Below are 14,603 nucleotides of genomic sequence, written 5' to 3'. Positions count from 1 at the left end.
AACTCAAAGACAGAGGTAACACATATGTTGTAAAGAGCACAACACTTCACTCATCTTGCTTGTCAAACTGTGACATGGTGGTCACATAGTCAGGTATGTGTGTAGTATCAGACACTACTCTTTCATCAGTCTGCCCCGCGACAGCTGCGACAAGAGATGTATGAAGTGAATGAATAACATGCAGTGTATAAGACTATTAATTACTCTCTCCACTGAATCAAATAATTTAACCAAACAGTTGAATTTAAGGGTTGTCAAAAAATATCAATACCCAGATAACATCATAATGATATATAAAGTAGTGATGCAGGAAAAAACACCTTTCACCTTTCATGAATAGTTTTAGAAATGTTTTTATGAGATTTAGCATAGTAAACATTTTATTGTTAAAAATTACATTCTATTGTATAAAAAAGACCATTATAAAGGAATTGACATGATCAATAGAATAAAAGAGCCTTCTCCTTAGTATCAATATCATTATCACTATCACTATCATATCAATACATTGACTTCTTTGTCATTTCCAGTAAAGTTGGATCCACCTTCCAACCTCACTGTGGAGTACAGGTCTGACTCCAGGTTGTGTTTCAAGTGGATGAAAATGAACGATTGTGTTGAGAGCCAGGTCCGCTACAGACTCAACAACAACAACTGGCAGGTGAGAAAGAAAAGTGACTAAGTAACTAAGTAAGTAAGACTAGTAATTTGCCATGAAACATTAAAAATGTAAAAGCACAAATGTTGAGCCTGATAATTTTGACTAGACCCAAGAACTCACTGAATTACAACAATAATGTGCAAGATCTTCAGTGTATTTCCCCTGGTTATTTACGTTGTGTTTAATTGACAGGAATACATGATGAGTGACAACATTCTAGAGTATTGCTTTAACTTGCCATCAAACCCGTCCCGTTACGAGCTGCAGGTACGGAATCGCGTGAACAACAACTGTGGCTCTTCTAATCTGTGGAGTGAATGGAGTGAACCAGTTGCCTGGGGCGCCCACAATAAGACAGGTAAGAAGAGATAAAAATATATTCAGTTATCCTTTCTGCCATTAAGTTATCTTTTTTGGCTCTGTTTGTTTTATTAATAAACAAGTTCAAATCAGTTTAAACAAACAATGACTGATTATAATGTTGTGCAATGGGGGTGTTCCAGCTACTTTTTTGACCTGTTCTCCAAAGGCAAATTAAGTATTGTATTGACTGGCCAAGCTGAAGAGGACATCTGCTGGCCCCCCAACTTTTACTGATATTATTTAGCTCCATAATTCACTCAACACTACAGCCTTTAACAAACTTTGTCCATCTTTGTATAACAGAAAACATTAGCAGGTAGCTTATGGGTTTAATAGTAGGTGCTCAGACTACTCCTACACTTTGCCTTATCAAAACAATTGTTGCATATGTGTTTACTTTACTTTATATAAAACAGTCATTATATATTTCCCAACAGATGTGGACTGTATGGTGATTGGTATGAAATATGTGCAATGTTTATGGAATACTTTGGATGTCAATTACACTTTTTACAGTGGGTAAGTAACAACTTCTGTCTGAAATGAAAAAAAAAATCTTTATAATAGAAACTATCATCATTGATCTTTTGATCTGAGTTTTGCTATAGATTTGACGGTGAATCCTTTCGTGAATGTGATACCTACATAGTCAAGGATGGCCTGAATGTTGGATGCAATCAGCCCGAAGCCAACAGCAAACTTTGGACAAAAAGATTTGAAACATTTTTAACTAAACTTCAAAAAGGAAACCAGAATTATCTCCAGGAACATGAACTCAAAGACAGAGGTAACACATATGTTGTAAAGAGCACAACACTTCACTCACCTTGCTTGTCAAACTGTGACATGGTGGTCACATAGTCAGGTATGTGTGTAGTATCAGACACTACTCTTTCATCAGTCTGCCCCGCGACAGCTGCGACAAGAGATGTATGAAGTGAATGAATAACATGCAGTGTATAAGACTATTAATTACTCTCTCCACTGAATCAAATAATTTAACCAAACAGTTGAATTTAAGGGTTGTCAAAAAATATCAATACCCAGATAACATCATAATGATATATAAAGTAGTGATGCAGGAAAAAACACCTTTCACCTTTCATGAATAGTTTTAGAAATGTTTTTATGAGATTTAGCATAGTAAACATTTTATTGTTAAAAATTACATTCTATTGTATAAAAAAGACCATTATAAAGGAATTGACATGATCAATAGAATAAAAGAGCCTTCTCCTTAGTATCAATATCATTATCACTATCACTATCATATCAATACATTGACTTCTTTGTCATTTCCAGTAAAGTTGGATCCACCTTCCAACCTCACTGTGGAGTACAGGTCTGACTCCAGGTTGTGTTTCAAGTGGATGCAAATGAACGATTGTGTTGAGAGCCAGGTCCGCTACAGACTCAACAACAACAACTGGCAGGTGAGAAAGAAAAGTGACTAAGTAACTAAGTAAGTAAGACTAGTAATTTGCCATGAAACATTAAAAATGTAAAAGCACAAATGTTGAGCCTGATAATTTTGACTAGACCCAAGAACTCACTGAATTACAACAATAATGTGCAAGACTAATGACCATCACTGTATTTCCCCTGGTTATTTACGTTGTGTTTAATTGACAGGAATACATGATGAGTGACAACATTCCAGAGTATTGCTTTAACTTGCCATCAAACTCGTCCCGTTACGAGCTGCAGGTACGGAATCGCGTGAACATCAACTGTGGCTCTTCTAATCTGTGGAGCGAATGGAGTGAACCAGTCGCCTGGGGCGCCCACAACATGACATGTAAGAAGAGAGAAAAATATATTCAGTTATCCTTTCTGCCATTAAGTTATCTTTTTGGACCTGTTTGTTTTATTAAATAACAAGTTCAAATCTGTTAAAACAAACACTAACAGATTATGATGTTGTGCAATAGGGGTGTTCCAGCTAATTTTTTGACCTGTTCTTCCGAGGCAAATTAAGCATTGTACTGACTGGCCAAGCTGAAGAGGACATCTGATATTATTTAGCTCCATACTTCATTCAGAACTACAGGACTACTACCTTTATATAACAGAAAAGATTTGCAGATGGCTTATGTGTGTAACAGTAGGTGCCCATAAGCAATTGCTTCAGTCTACTCCTTTTGGACTATGCACACTTCTATCTAATGTATGCATGTAAAGTAAACAAAACAAGCTCAAATAAACTAAACTAAACTCATATATTTTTTGGAAATTTACCAACAGTTCACAAATGTGGACAACAGTGTTTCTCAGTTGCTTTAGCACTACATTTCTCAGATCAGTATTGAATTTTTCAAAGCTTTAAATGCTTTTCTCAAAACAATTTACGCAGGCATCAAAACCCATTCTATCCCAAAATCTGATCAGATTTTTAGTTAATTTCACAAAATGAAACCTTTCACAGAATGAAGCATTTGTCTCAGTGAACATATCAGCCCCTTAGACTGCACAGGCCTCTGTACAGCGTTTATGGAATCAAAATTTGTTTTCAGTGTGTTTTCAGATCATAGACCAGATATTGTGCCACCAATTGTGCAAGTTCTCCCACTTAAAAAGATGAGAGAGGCCTGTAATTTTTGTCATAGGTACACTTCGACTATGAGAGACAGAATGGGGGAAAAGATTGTAGGATTTTTAATTAGTTAAGTGGTAAATTCCTCGGTAAAATAAGTATTTGGTCACAACCGGTCAAGATTTCACAGACCTGTAACTTCTTCTTTAAGAGGCTCCTCTGTCCTCCACTTGTTCCTTGTATTAATGGCACCTGTTTGAACTAGTTCTCAGTATAAAAGACACCTGTCCACAACCTCAGACAGTCACACTTCAAACTCCACTCTGGCCAAAATCAAAGTGCTGTCAAAGGACACCAGAAACTAAATTGTAGAGCTGCACCAGGCTGGGAAGACTGAATCTGTAATAGATAAGCAGCTCGGTGTGAAGAAATCAACTGTGGGAGCAATTATTAGAAAATGGAAGACATACAAGACCACTGATAATCTCCCTCGATCTGGGGCTCCACGCAAAATTCCCCTCCCATTCCCCCAGCGACAGCCCCTAAACATCACTGCTCTAGAGGAGATCTGCATGGAGGAATGGGCCAAAATACAAGCAACAGTGTATGAAAACCTTGTGAAGACTTACAGAAAATGTTTGACCTCTGTCATTGCCAGCAAAGGGTATATAACCCTTTGTTGGGTTATATACAAAGGGTATATAACCCTTTGTTGGCAATGACAGAGGTCAAACGTACAAAGTACTGAGAACACCTTTTTTTATTGACCAAATACTTTGCATAATTTGCAAATAAATTCTTTAAAAAACAGACAATGTGATTTTTTCTCATTTTGTCTCTCATGTTGAAGTGTACCTATGATGAAAATTACAGGCCTCTCTCATTCTTTTAAGTGGGAGAACTTGCATAATTGGTGGCTGACTAAATTTTTTTTGCCCCACTGTATGTATCGACAGGATCTGTAAATGTTTCAAATATAATTGATGGACACCATTTTACACTTTTCAATGTAAATCACTCATCAGTAATGCATTCTCTGTTGAATTCCATACAGTTTTCTCTCAATCAAACAGTTAGGAGCAGTGGATAAGGACAGCATCCTTTCACACACACTAGTCTGTGTACCTTGCTCTGGGATAAGATGCGCATTTGTATGCATCAATCTGGATATTATGGTTTATTCACTTATGTATATTTGTGGCTATGGTGATAAAAAATGAGGTTATACATAAAGTTTTGAATGTTTTGTCCAAATAGATGAGTGTCTCTATAATGCATTTTAAACAGTCTGACAAAAATCAAATTATCTAAGAAACAGCAGACAATTGCACAAAATCATTTGAAATAATGGAAAACTATTTGGAAAAACGGAAAACAGCCAAATAATCTGCAAAAGTAACTGAAGAGTTTTAATGTTCAATAAGTGTTGACATTTTCAGTTGTCAGCTGCTTGCTACCACATTCCTAACACATACAGTCAAAGGTGCTCTGTGCGATTTTTTTCTTTTCTTTTGGTGAGTTTGCCAACTGCTTGTCTCCAGCAGAAAAGTTACATAGTGTAATCCTAAAGATGATACAATTATACCATAATGACTCTTGTTCTCATCAGACTCAACTCAGCTGCATGACTCTGTGAATGTGTGGACTGTGGTCATGTACTTTGTGGGAGGGGCCATTCTGCTCTTGCTGATTGTTATGTTGTTGCATCATGAGAGGTAAGTCTTCCCATTGACTTTTTGATGTAAATACACAATCTGCTTTGTTATTTTCCAGTGTTTGACCTGTACACATAGTCTCACTAGATGGCAGCAGAGTTTAGAAGATCTGAGCTTGAACAACTACGTTCACTTTACTAAAATTTTTATTGAATAATTGTATTATATTATAATGTTATTGAATAAATTATTAGCTTATAGCTTCTTAAAGTGAAGTTGCTAAGATACTGTGGCCCTTATATAATTACACTATAATAGACTACCTGAAGATCGAAATCTTTTCATACCATTTAAATTTCAATAACCTGAACTGAAAAAGGTTGAACAAAAATTTACTAAAACGTTTTTGACTGTACATCATTTTGATTTTTATTTCTATGACATTGTCCAGAATCCGGATCATCCTTATTCCGGTTGTTCCTAAACCGTCTCATGACTTGGAGGTAAGTAAAAACATTTAAAACAATGGACAGCTACAATGTCCTACACCTAGATCACAAACACTAACTACCGTGTGTTGATTTTGCAGGAGTGGTTAGACAACTCCAAAGGCCTAAAGGAGGTTTTTAAGACTAGCTACACAGAGCACACCTGTTCAGTCCAAGAGTACTGCCCTGTGCCTCTCTCTGACAGCGAGAGCTCAGACTCCTCCATCATTTCTGTCAGCACAGATCAAACCGACTGCTATAACAACATCCCGAATCCAGACCTTAGCCATCCGGGACCCTCCTCCTCCAGCGCTGAGTTTGATCCACCTGAAGAGCAGCACGTCTCTGTTTAGCAAAGAGGTGAAATTTACATGTCAGTTATTAGGATGCAGACATTGTGCATCTAAATCAATGCCCAAAATTCAAATGAATTTTGTCTAGATGTACATATAAACTGTGTGTGTATTTCATTTATGTGATAGTAAGTAAGGGCATTGCAGCACCTGATACCACTGTAGTGATATCTATGAAAGGCCCATTTCTTACCCTGCCCAAAACAGCAAGTAATTACTTTTTCAGGTTTTTAGAAATATGCTTTGATCAATATTTTTCACATTGTACCATTACAAGTAGGCCTGAGCAAGCCTAAGTTTGTGTGTAAGTATCCTACAGCACACACCTACTGCACACATTGTTGAACAAGTCTAGTTGGTATAAGTAGTTTGTGTTGCATTTTTGTATGAAAAGCGCTATATAAATAAAGTTTGTTGATGTTGTTTGTTGTCTGTGTTATTTTTCTTGTACAATCAAAGTATTCTACTTTGAATAAAACGATGTTCTAAGTAAGTAGATAATAAAAACAAATGTGAAGTTAAAAAAAAAAAAAAACAGTGCCCAAAATTTGGTGCTACACCCCTGTTTACAAGAAGCCTGTTTCTATGATTTGCATGAGGAAAAGTATATTGACTGGCCAGGCAAAACTGACTAAACAAAAATACCGGTATGTATTTTCCTTGTGTCATAAATAGCTAGGCTACCTGTAGAGCTTATAGATGAGGTAAGGCAAGTATTTATTAGAAGATTTTTGGATGTTATGGTCATGAGCTTTGGGTAATGACCGAAAGGACAAGATCACGGATACAAGCGGTCGAAATGAGTTTCCTCCGCAGGGTGGCTGGGCGCTCCCTTAGAGAGTGAGGAGCTCAGTCACACGGGAGGAGCTCGGAGTAGAGCCTCTGCTCCTCCACACTGAGAGGAGCCAGCTGAGGTGGCTCGGGCATCTGTTTCGGATTCCTCCTGGACGCCTCCCTCGGGAGGTGTTACGGGCATGTCCCACAGGGAGGAGGCCCCGGGGAAGACCCAGGACACGCTGGATGGACTATGTCTCTCGGCTGGCCTGGGAACGTCTCGGGATCCCCCTGGATGAGCTGGAGAACATGTGTGTGGAGAGGGAAGTCTGGGAGGCCCTCCTCAGACTGTTGCCCCCGCGACCCGACCCCGGATAAGCGGAAGAAAATGGATGGATGGATTTTTTGATGTCTATTTTTGTTATAAAGAGCACCTCATACCTTACCTGCACCTCAAACCATTGAGATCCAGAGAGCATCCCAGATCCTGTCATCTGAAAAAGACAGGATAGCCATTAAAACTTAATATTTTGAATAAAATATCTAGACTTTTTTCAGACAGCATCACCTTCTGAGGTATTTATCCCACATTGCACTGAACCATTAAAACATGAAGGGTCGTTTCTAGGATCCTAGGGCTAAAGTGGCTAATTATGCCTGTTCTTTGTCAAATTATATTAACCACCATGGTCTAATCAGTCAGCCGCATGATAGATTTGGTTCCCGTCCATATTGGCCGGAATTGTGAGCAGCATGTGTCCGTCCCTGTCCGCTGGATGGCGCTATGTGAGTCCAGCTCACTAGTGCAGAGAAGGGTAGGGCGCTCGGCGGTGGCCCCTGCGAGAAGAGCTACACTACTCAGCCACTTCCTTAGCTAGCCCGCTGTGGTTTCACAATCCATTAATGTCTTCCGATGAAAGTTAAGATACTGCCGCGCATTTAGTTGCTTTTGCGCTGATTATCTGCAGCTTGTCTCCTAACATTAACCAAAATGTCGCAGCCTGCGGTGGCCGACACTCGCCGGTTGAACTCCAAGCCCCAGGACCTCACGGATGCCTACGGCCCCCCCAGCAATTTTTTGGAAATAGATGTGTATGATCCACAAACCCTAGGAGTGGGACGAACTCGATACACTGTATACAAAGTCCGCATGCGGGTAGGTGCATGAACTTAAGTTAAAGCGCGTTGTTTGGTTAGATTTTATAAGATAACACAAATGACAGTGTTGTTAGCATTGTAATTAGCATTAGCATAGTTAGCTTTTGCACCAGAGCTAGGGTAACGGCGGCGAGCGAGCGTGAGGCAAACCGCCCGAACAAGTGTAACATGGCCATCAGCAAAAATCTAGAGACGAGGATGAACTGAGGCCTAGTTTATACTGTTTTTTTAACGATGGAATTTTACTTCAATGTTTTAAAACATTGAAACCACAGGCATGCAGTGCACACAAGCTGTTACTGGCCCGCACTCAGTTAAGGCTGGCCAACAAATCAAAGTACTCAATGCCATATCAGATTCATGCAGCAATTATATTTACAAGCTATGCCTTTAAAAGCCTGTTAGTATGTTATAGTTCATAATACCATGATGTTCAAACTGATCATGAGTAAGTTTCCTTCTTGACACTCTTTCAACACTGGCACTAAACAATGACATTAAAATCGCAACATGATATAATATTTTGAAGTTTGATATGATCTGTTAAAGTCCGTCACATTTTTATTTGAATTTAAGCATTTTGGACCTATCAAATGTACCCAGAAATGCGTTTTAAATGAGTGAAATTATTGCTGACACATCTACATCTTGAAAATGAACTCATCAGAAAGCTTATTGCCTCATTCCTGGTTACTTGACTTCCTTTCCCATAGTTCCTCATTTATGTTTTCACTGTCTAGTAGTCACTTTCATAATCTGTTAATTCGGCAGAATTTTAGAAAACCCTTAAGAGTAGTGCCTGGCTACATTTGTGGATGTTTTATATTAGAAGAGATGCATAGCCTTCCACTACGATTCATGTCCATGGGTTTAGGGATGACTTTCTAGTTCAATATTTATTTGCCTCAAAAAAGAAAAACATTTTCAAAATAGTTTTCAGTAATAAATTCTTTAACTTTAAAAAAAAATAAATAATACTTTATTTGTACAAGTCAACTTCTTGAGGCTTAATGTCTAATTTTTAAGATAATGTCTACTTGTTCATTTACAATTCAGTCTGACCTGATCAAAACCACATGCCTTTATAGACAAGATTGGCTCTAGACCTACTTGTATATTAAACTGGCCTTTTGAAATCACTATTTTCATTAAAATGCATTAATTGCACAACCCTTTCTAGGCCTGTACATTTAAAAAAAATAAAATGTCTAAAATATACATTGCATGCTTCCTTTGAAGTTTCTGGATGTAATGCAAAATGAATGCATTGTCCAAACTAATTTTGCTTGGGCAGTCTATTCTTGACAATAAACCATGTTCATTGAAGGCCATTCCAGTTTACACAAATATTGTTAAAGATTAACAGTTATTATTGTCTTTTGTAGACAAATCTTCCCATTTTTAAACTGAAGGATTCCTGTGTGACAAGAAGATACAGTGACTTCGAGTGGTTAAAAACTGAGCTGGAAAGAGACAGTAAGGTAAGGGGGGAAAAGTGTCTGTTTTGCATTACTTCTATGATTACACTGTCCAGCTAAAAAGGTGAACGATCCACTGAAAGAACGTTTAGGTCTCAATTTGGGAAGTAAGGGAACCTCTGGTTCCCCTTTACATGATGCACTGAAAGAGTGGGAGTTCTTCTAATGTACAACAGAAGCTAATAATTTGCATATATTTGAAACATATAAACACATTTAACCAGATCTTCCGTTCCTTGTTTTCTGTCAATGAGTTTTTGTCTTTTGTCTTATCTATTGAAAGAATTACTACTTGAGCAAATATTATTGATCACATTGAGGTTTGAGGCATGTTGGAAGTGAAAGGATGTGAAAAGCTTTTGTTGTGATAAAAGACATGCAAGCATCTCAGAAATTAAGTTTAAAATGGGCATGTTGTAATATACTTAATATATAATATGTAATATACTCATTTCACACTGTTCGCTGACTGTTCATACAAAAAGATACCATTGGACTTTTTTTTACACTGTTTGTTATACTGCTCTTTGTGTGGCATCTGCTGCAGATTGTAGTGCCACCTCTGCCCGGGAAAGCTCTGAAAAGACAGCTGCCATTTCGTGGAGATGAGGGCATTTTTGAGGACTCTTTCATTGAGGAGCGGCGAGTGGGTTTGGAGCAGTTCATAAACAGGTCAGCCACTTTTAAGCCACCTTAGTTATTTCTCACATTTATCTTTTAGCATGATGTTTTCATTAGAGCAATGTTTGAGTTAGGCCAAAAAGTATGTATTTTATACATCCGGGAGTATTCATTCTTAATTAAAATACTAGCTGCAGGGTACAAAATGGAGCACAAAGTGAAATGCCTTTAGAAAATGATCTAACAGTGTTCAGGTACAAATAGTTCTCTGCAAAGAACAAGAATATCATATTTTATAATTGCAGCCTTTCATGTTTACTAAATCTAGTTTTGATTTTAATATTCCAGTCCATTCCATCCATGTAGGATAGTCAAGACTTGCAGGTCTGAAGTGATCCTTTATTTTCTTTGTTTGTTGGGAAAAGGTCAGTTTTGCTGACAAAAAAAATTAACATGTTGGGGCAAGTGTGTCACATTTAGGTTCTTTGTGGCCTTTTGAATGACCTATGACCTTCATCCAATAAAACCTTGTTAGTCAACTGTACTAACTAACTGACACAAAAACGTATCGCACAAATGTATGCTCATCTTTTTTGCATTTTCTTAAAGGGTGACTTGAGTCATAATTGTCTTCATTAGGTCACGGATTCTTTTTAGGATGGTTTTGTTTATTTTTTATTTGGGTTATAAATTTAAACCTGAACATTATTTGGCTGAATCAAAAAAATTGCTTTTCTTAAAGCAAACAGTCATAATCTTTAGTGAACTAATGGACTCTAATTCTGTCCACGGTGTAGTCCTACAGAATCTACCTTTATGTGTAACCTTACTGTAAAATACAACTGGAAAAGTTCATTAAAAGTAATAAACTCAACATTTAATGTGAAACATTCATACCCTAACCCTCCATCCCTAAAAAATCTTATGTCTCATGCTATAGAAATTCACTTCCACAACCAAAGATGTGCTTTCCCTGTTGACTCCTTTTCTTTGCTCTGGGTTTGTGTGTGTTTGTGTAGAATTGCTGGACACCCTTTGGCCCAGAACGAGCGCTGTCTGCACATGTTTCTTCAGGAGGCGACCATCGACCGAAACTACATTCCCGGAAAAGTACGACACTAGACTTACTACAACCTTCACAGTACCTCTACTACTACCACTACTATTACTACTTCTACTATTACTTCTACTATTACTTCTACTACTACTATTACTACTACTACTTCTACTCATTTCTCTTCTTTCTCTTCTTAAATCTTTACTTTCAAACTGTGTATACTATTGTAAAGTTACTTGGGATTATTATAGTAAGTTTTTCTACTATAGAGCAAGTCTGTAAGTTGACTTCTTTCTAACTTGTGAACTTTTTTTTTTATTGTTCAGTACAAATTCCTCAGTACGTGTTGTATTGTGGGAAAGAAATTGGCTTTTACTCTCAGAATCATTGTATGATACATTCCTTTACTTCAATGTTATGATTGTAAAATATTGTGAATAAAGTAGAATGATGTCTACATTTTGGTGTGGGCACTAGTATATATTACTGTAATGGGCTGCATGCTAAATCTGTAAACACAAGTCTTATCCTGTTTTGTTTCTCTTTGTTTTTTAGGTATGAGTGAAGTAAGTTTATTGAATTTTTTTTTTACACACTCATGTTTCAGAGAGCTTTATATAATAGGTGGTTGCATAAAAGGCATTATTATTACTAAAATTTGTATTTATATTAACTACGCATCTAAATTTTTGCCAAAAATGTAAGTAGGAAAGTTGATACCATTTCAAAATAAAGTTGAATCACAAGTTTATAAATATAAACTGGCTTTCAGATAATATGAACATAACTCATCAATGTCTTAAAGGTACATTATGTAGCTTTCAGATGCTCCTTGCTTGCCTTCCTGGAGATGTTATTGCTTTATCTGGAATGTCGCCGTTTCTACAGTATGCCATTAAACTTGACTGACCTGCCTGTATCCATGGAGATGGATAATGTTAGAAATTTATATTAAGCTAACAGATAGATCAGCCATATTGTGATGCCATACTGTATTGTGGAACACTCCAGGCAACTCAATTGCCCGTTAACATGGAGATGATGAGTTGGCAGACCATCCACTGTAAAAGTTACATGTTGCACTTTAAGGATAACTAAAATTATTAAGTTGAACAAATCTGGCTTACTTATTAAAAAGAAATGTTTAATAGATATATAGACCTTTATCATTATAGGAAAACCTTACAAATTGTGTCTATTTTTATATATATTTTTTTATTATGAGGCCCAAAGTACAACCACCAGATATGCCTAGAGCTCTTTGAAACATTGAACTAATTCTTATCCATTACACTAATCATCAAATGCATGGCACACTTGCACGCTTCAGAAACTGCGCATAGTGATTCCTGTTGTATTACAGCATAAATATTTTTTTTTTATAATGCACCCTTTAATTTTCATTTGTACAGTTTTGTTCAGTTAGTAGTCAAAATATTTACGCAGTCTTCATTTTTATTGGTTGTGATGAGGATGTTTAGTGCATTATACTATTTAGGTTTCTCATAGTTACACTTGCATTAAGGAGAGATATTGGATATACAAGTAGAGGAGAGCGATATAAATGAGGTTTTACTTTACTGGTATTATAATATATTTAGTGATATAGTGTTTTTGCAACGTTTTAGTTTTGGAAAGACACAATCCAGGGGGAGCATGAAACAAGGTCAGAAGCTGGACACTTGATAATTGGATACATTACATGACTTCAAATGCATAAATGTTCTTTATTATGTGTATCATTTCTTTACACAAGAAAATCAATTTGAAGACAATTATTTCCATTAAAGGGGACAATGGCCTCTGTTCTATTTTAGCATTAAGATTGAATGTTGACCTAGATGCAACACAAAAATGGGTTAATTTAGGCATACTGTACAAATTAGACACCGTTTGGAGCTATAGTAAAAACCTGAACATTCCTTAGCATGCGTTGGTCACATGCTTAAAGTAGCATAGTCAATTTGTGATGCCAATTTACTGATGTCACTGAGAAATACAAGTACAATACAGGTGAACTGCATACTCATAGGTGAGAAGGTTGCAAGACTACAGTCCTACTTGTTTGCATGGCCTTTATCGATTAATTTAAGAAGAATGTTGTTGCCTTGATACAACGGTTTGCCTAAATTGTGAGGTTTTCCAAAAGAAGAAAATTGGATTTAAAAAGGAAAATGAAAGCCAAAGATGTAGGCCTACTCCAAAGAGAATCTTGTCTCCTAATCAAATAATGAATAAATGACATTGCACATCACTCCTTTATCACTAACCTCAATGCTTAGGTATAACATTGACTCCATAATGAATGTCTCGCTTCCAATAAAACTGCATGATCCCACCTCTAGCTGTTTACACACGTGTTATGTTAAATGGCACTATTCTGATTCACTATCTCCCTTTTGTCTCCCAGAGGTGAAGCAGACGGCTGGGCCTGCGCTTTGTACATTATATTTCTACATCTCTCCATTTTAAACTTGTGGAGAAAAAAAACAGTATATCAACAGAGAAAAGATTAGACAAATGCAATGTGTACATGTGTTTTTTCAACCATTCCACATTTTGATTTAATCTGAGAATCCGTATCTCAAAACGCGTATTTTAGATATGATTTCTTATTATTGTCTTTTTATTTGATTATATATCCCAACAGAATAATGGAAGGCAGCCACATGTAGCGTTCCACAGTTACTGATATATTATGTTTCAATCCAAGATTCATATACAATTGGCTGCAAATGATCAGATTTCATGATTTTCTTTTGTCAATTTTGGACCATAAATGCTCATATTTAAACACTGTGACAAAACGTACTTCAAATTAAATCAGCATTCCTTTTGCTTTTGATCAGACCACTCTTACTCCATGTCCTATTGTCTTTTTCTTGTTAAAACCAATTGTGAACTTTATCTATGAATTTTCAGCATTGAGAAACAGCATTGTTTTTCTGTCTATACTGATTAAATTCCTGCTGCCTGCTGCCTCCTGTCTGGATTTGTGAGTCGACACTGAAAGAAGACCAATCTCTCATTCAGTTAACATTCAAGACGACTAGGGTAGGCAATATCATTTTTATTTTGATAGCCAGACATATTGGTACAACATTAGAGCAATCCTTTACGAGCCGGTAAATGTCTGGTTCAGGTTCAAATATTGCACAAAAAGTAAATGAACAGTCAAATAAAATCTCTATAAATAGGTGACTGGTTTGCCAAGAAGGCCACAGCCTAAAATTAAACCTTTCACCATATGTACAAGAACATAAACAGGTAACACCAACAGGCCAAGCAGCAGGTCAGATTTATGCAGGATGACAGTCAAACTGCAAATTCCACCACAGCTCAATTTTACACTGCAAAAACTAAAATCTGACCAACTGAAGATGACTTGAATTAACAAAGTTTAGTCATGATTTGAGTAGATTTCACTTGATAAGTAAAATTATCTGCCAATGGAACTTTTTG

At 36.7% G+C, this 14,603-nt stretch overlaps 2 protein-coding genes across 2 annotated transcripts; both read left to right on the top strand.

The window, feature by feature from the left end:
- LOC110155927 (cytokine receptor common subunit gamma-like) lies at positions 1 to 6,476 on the top strand. Its single transcript, XM_055148466.1, has 10 exons — positions 1 to 15; positions 531 to 661; positions 854 to 1,019; positions 1,462 to 1,543; positions 1,633 to 1,811; positions 2,327 to 2,457; positions 2,657 to 2,822; positions 5,167 to 5,272; positions 5,664 to 5,715; positions 5,802 to 6,476. The coding sequence occupies exons 2-10, from the start codon at positions 599 to 601 to the stop codon at positions 6,051 to 6,053; spliced, it is 1,197 nt and encodes a 398-aa protein (XP_055004441.1). The 5' UTR covers positions 1 to 15; positions 531 to 598; the 3' UTR covers positions 6,054 to 6,476.
- A 1,152-nt stretch (positions 6,477 to 7,628) lies between these two features.
- snx12 (sorting nexin 12) lies at positions 7,629 to 14,120 on the top strand. The gene is made up of 5 exons (XM_055148570.1): positions 7,629 to 7,983; positions 9,371 to 9,466; positions 10,011 to 10,135; positions 11,104 to 11,707; positions 13,552 to 14,120. The coding sequence occupies exons 1-4, from the start codon at positions 7,819 to 7,821 to the stop codon at positions 11,204 to 11,206; spliced, it is 489 nt and encodes a 162-aa protein (XP_055004545.1). The 5' UTR covers positions 7,629 to 7,818; the 3' UTR covers positions 11,207 to 11,707; positions 13,552 to 14,120.
- Positions 14,121 to 14,603: the final 483 nt, after the last annotated feature.

Source organism: Boleophthalmus pectinirostris, unplaced genomic scaffold (assembly GCF_026225935.1).
Source record: "Boleophthalmus pectinirostris isolate CB_2022bp ecotype Guang Dong unplaced genomic scaffold, ASM2622593v1 HiC_scaffold_12, whole genome shotgun sequence".
NCBI lineage: Eukaryota > Metazoa > Chordata > Actinopteri > Gobiiformes > Gobiidae > Boleophthalmus > Boleophthalmus pectinirostris.
This window is presented reverse-complemented; position numbering and strand designations above follow the sequence as displayed.

Bases quoted from the DNA above. Each gene is read 5' to 3' on its own strand.
- LOC110155927 (XM_055148466.1), top strand. From the start codon at position 599: ATGAAAATGAACGATTGTGTTGAGAGCCAGGTCCGCTACAGACTCAAC. The intron at 2,823-5,166 runs GTAAGAAGAGAG...TGTTCTCATCAG, and splicing joins GGGCGCCCACAACATGACAT to ACTCAACTCAGCTGCATGAC. The intron at 5,716-5,801 runs GTAAGTAAAAAC...TTGATTTTGCAG, and splicing joins AACCGTCTCATGACTTGGAG to GAGTGGTTAGACAACTCCAA.
- snx12 (XM_055148570.1), top strand. From the start codon at position 7,819: ATGTCGCAGCCTGCGGTGGCCGACACTCGCCGGTTGAACTCCAAGCCC. The intron at 9,467-10,010 runs GTAAGGGGGGAA...CATCTGCTGCAG, and splicing joins AGCTGGAAAGAGACAGTAAG to ATTGTAGTGCCACCTCTGCC. The intron at 10,136-11,103 runs GTCAGCCACTTT...GTGTTTGTGTAG, and splicing joins TTGGAGCAGTTCATAAACAG to AATTGCTGGACACCCTTTGG.